Source organism: Coregonus clupeaformis, chromosome 1, assembly GCF_020615455.1.
Source record: "Coregonus clupeaformis isolate EN_2021a chromosome 1, ASM2061545v1, whole genome shotgun sequence".
Classification (NCBI taxonomy): Eukaryota; Metazoa; Chordata; class Actinopteri; order Salmoniformes; family Salmonidae; genus Coregonus; species Coregonus clupeaformis.
Window position 1 is genome coordinate 96,773,593 of NC_059192.1, and position 1,577 is coordinate 96,775,169.

Genomic DNA, 1,577 nt, shown 5'->3' on the forward strand with positions numbered 1-1,577 from the left:
ATTAGGCCTATTTGATCAAAATGAGTTAAAGGAACACACTTTCAGGTTGACAGAAACTGTATTCAGAAATCAGTAACTGTTTAGATAACTGTTGAAGTGATTGATAGCGAGCTCTTATAGGGGTGCAATATACAGAACATTTTACAATTAGCATTCTCAAAGCTCACTGTCAGTTGTTACCACAAGATGATGGCGGTAAGGGCAAATGACAATTTTTGGGGGACAAATAAGGACACCTGACTACAACCACTTTATCCCCCCATGTTTATTTTCTATGCAAATATCACACTGATGGGAAACTGATGCATCGTTCATAAACATTCCTTCTGTGTCATGCATCTCGAGCCTCAAGCTTCTTATCAACAATGGATAAATCTGGACAGCCGAACAGTAAAAACAAAATGTTCTACATCTTCTCAGTTTAAGTCAGGTTTGTCCGAAGGTGAGCCACAGGGCTGCAGCATTTTTTCCATGAGATTGAAGCGCACTCTGGCTTTGCTCTCGTTCTCAGCAACAGAGAAGTAATTCAACAGGTTGAACTGACCCATATATGAACAGTACGAGTCCCGATGTTGGTTCACCAACAACTCCCACTTGCTGGTGTCAGCATGGCCTGTTCCAATGTATTTAGATTGAAGATGCTCCAACTGGCTGTGAATGTTGTAGCGGTCTGTCATCTTCAGGTAAATGTCTAGACAAGGAAGGACAATTATTTCAGTGAATATAGCTGTTATTTAGCCAATGTTACAAACTGTGACCTGGCAATTGCTGGTATCCTGACCTTTTAGCAATATACATTTTTGTAATGTGCTTTGTATAGCCAGAATTATGAATGAACGGGCATTTAAACTTACTCTGCCGGTTGTCCACTTGGTTGGTCCTTATGCTGCTGGAAATTTAACAGAAAAAATCCATAGGAAAGTTTTATTAAACCGACTTTTACTGCCATTGTGATTTATATCTCCTGACATGCGCAAAACCATGTGAACACCTGAAAAGCTCGGCTAGTATGCATGCATCGAGTGCATGTATTTAGCTTACATTGTGTGCGTGTAACGGACATCACGCTGCTTGCTTAGCGAGTGTTGCTCACACCCAGGACCTCTGCCTTGCTAGCACAGGTGATCGCCCTTCTGGAGCGTCATAGCAGTCACACCAAGCGAAAAGCTAGCTATTCAGCGGCGCAAGTGGGGACACTTCAGGCTGAGGAGTGAGTTTCACACATCCCCATGTGCTATATGCTCATGCCTCAGGTGATCAACAAACCCTGAGAGCCACACACTGACCCGCCTTTTGAAATGTGATTATAACTAAGGCATAATAAGGAAAACCAGGAAAGTTCAAATGACAGTTTTCAACATTGTATGGTGTCCAATCAAAAATGCATATTTTGACCATGTTAATTGTGTAGATCAGGGATGGGCATAGATAATAAGTTAAGTTAATAGATTTGAACAAAGATAAACAAACGGAGAGGAAATCCGGTGGAGGTGGTTGAGCAACACTGGGCTGTGACTGGAGTAGAGATGGAAAGGTAGGGGGGTTAGGAGTTGAGGAGGACAGGATGGAGTGTAGTG

The 1,577-nt window shown here is 42.3% G+C and overlaps 1 protein-coding gene across 1 annotated transcript; it reads right to left on the reverse strand.

Moving 5' to 3' along the window:
* Positions 1-416: 416 nt before the first annotated feature.
* Positions 417-677, reverse strand: LOC121584630 (splicing factor 3B subunit 5-like). Its single transcript, XM_041900628.1, has one exon. The coding sequence runs from the start codon at positions 675-677 to the stop codon at positions 417-419; it is 261 nt and encodes an 86-aa protein (XP_041756562.1).
* Positions 678-1,577: the final 900 nt, after the last annotated feature.

Excerpts from the sequence above, each read along its gene's own strand:
- LOC121584630 (XM_041900628.1), bottom strand. The coding sequence starts at position 677 with ATGACAGACCGCTACAACATTCACAGCCAGTTGGAGCATCTTCAATCT.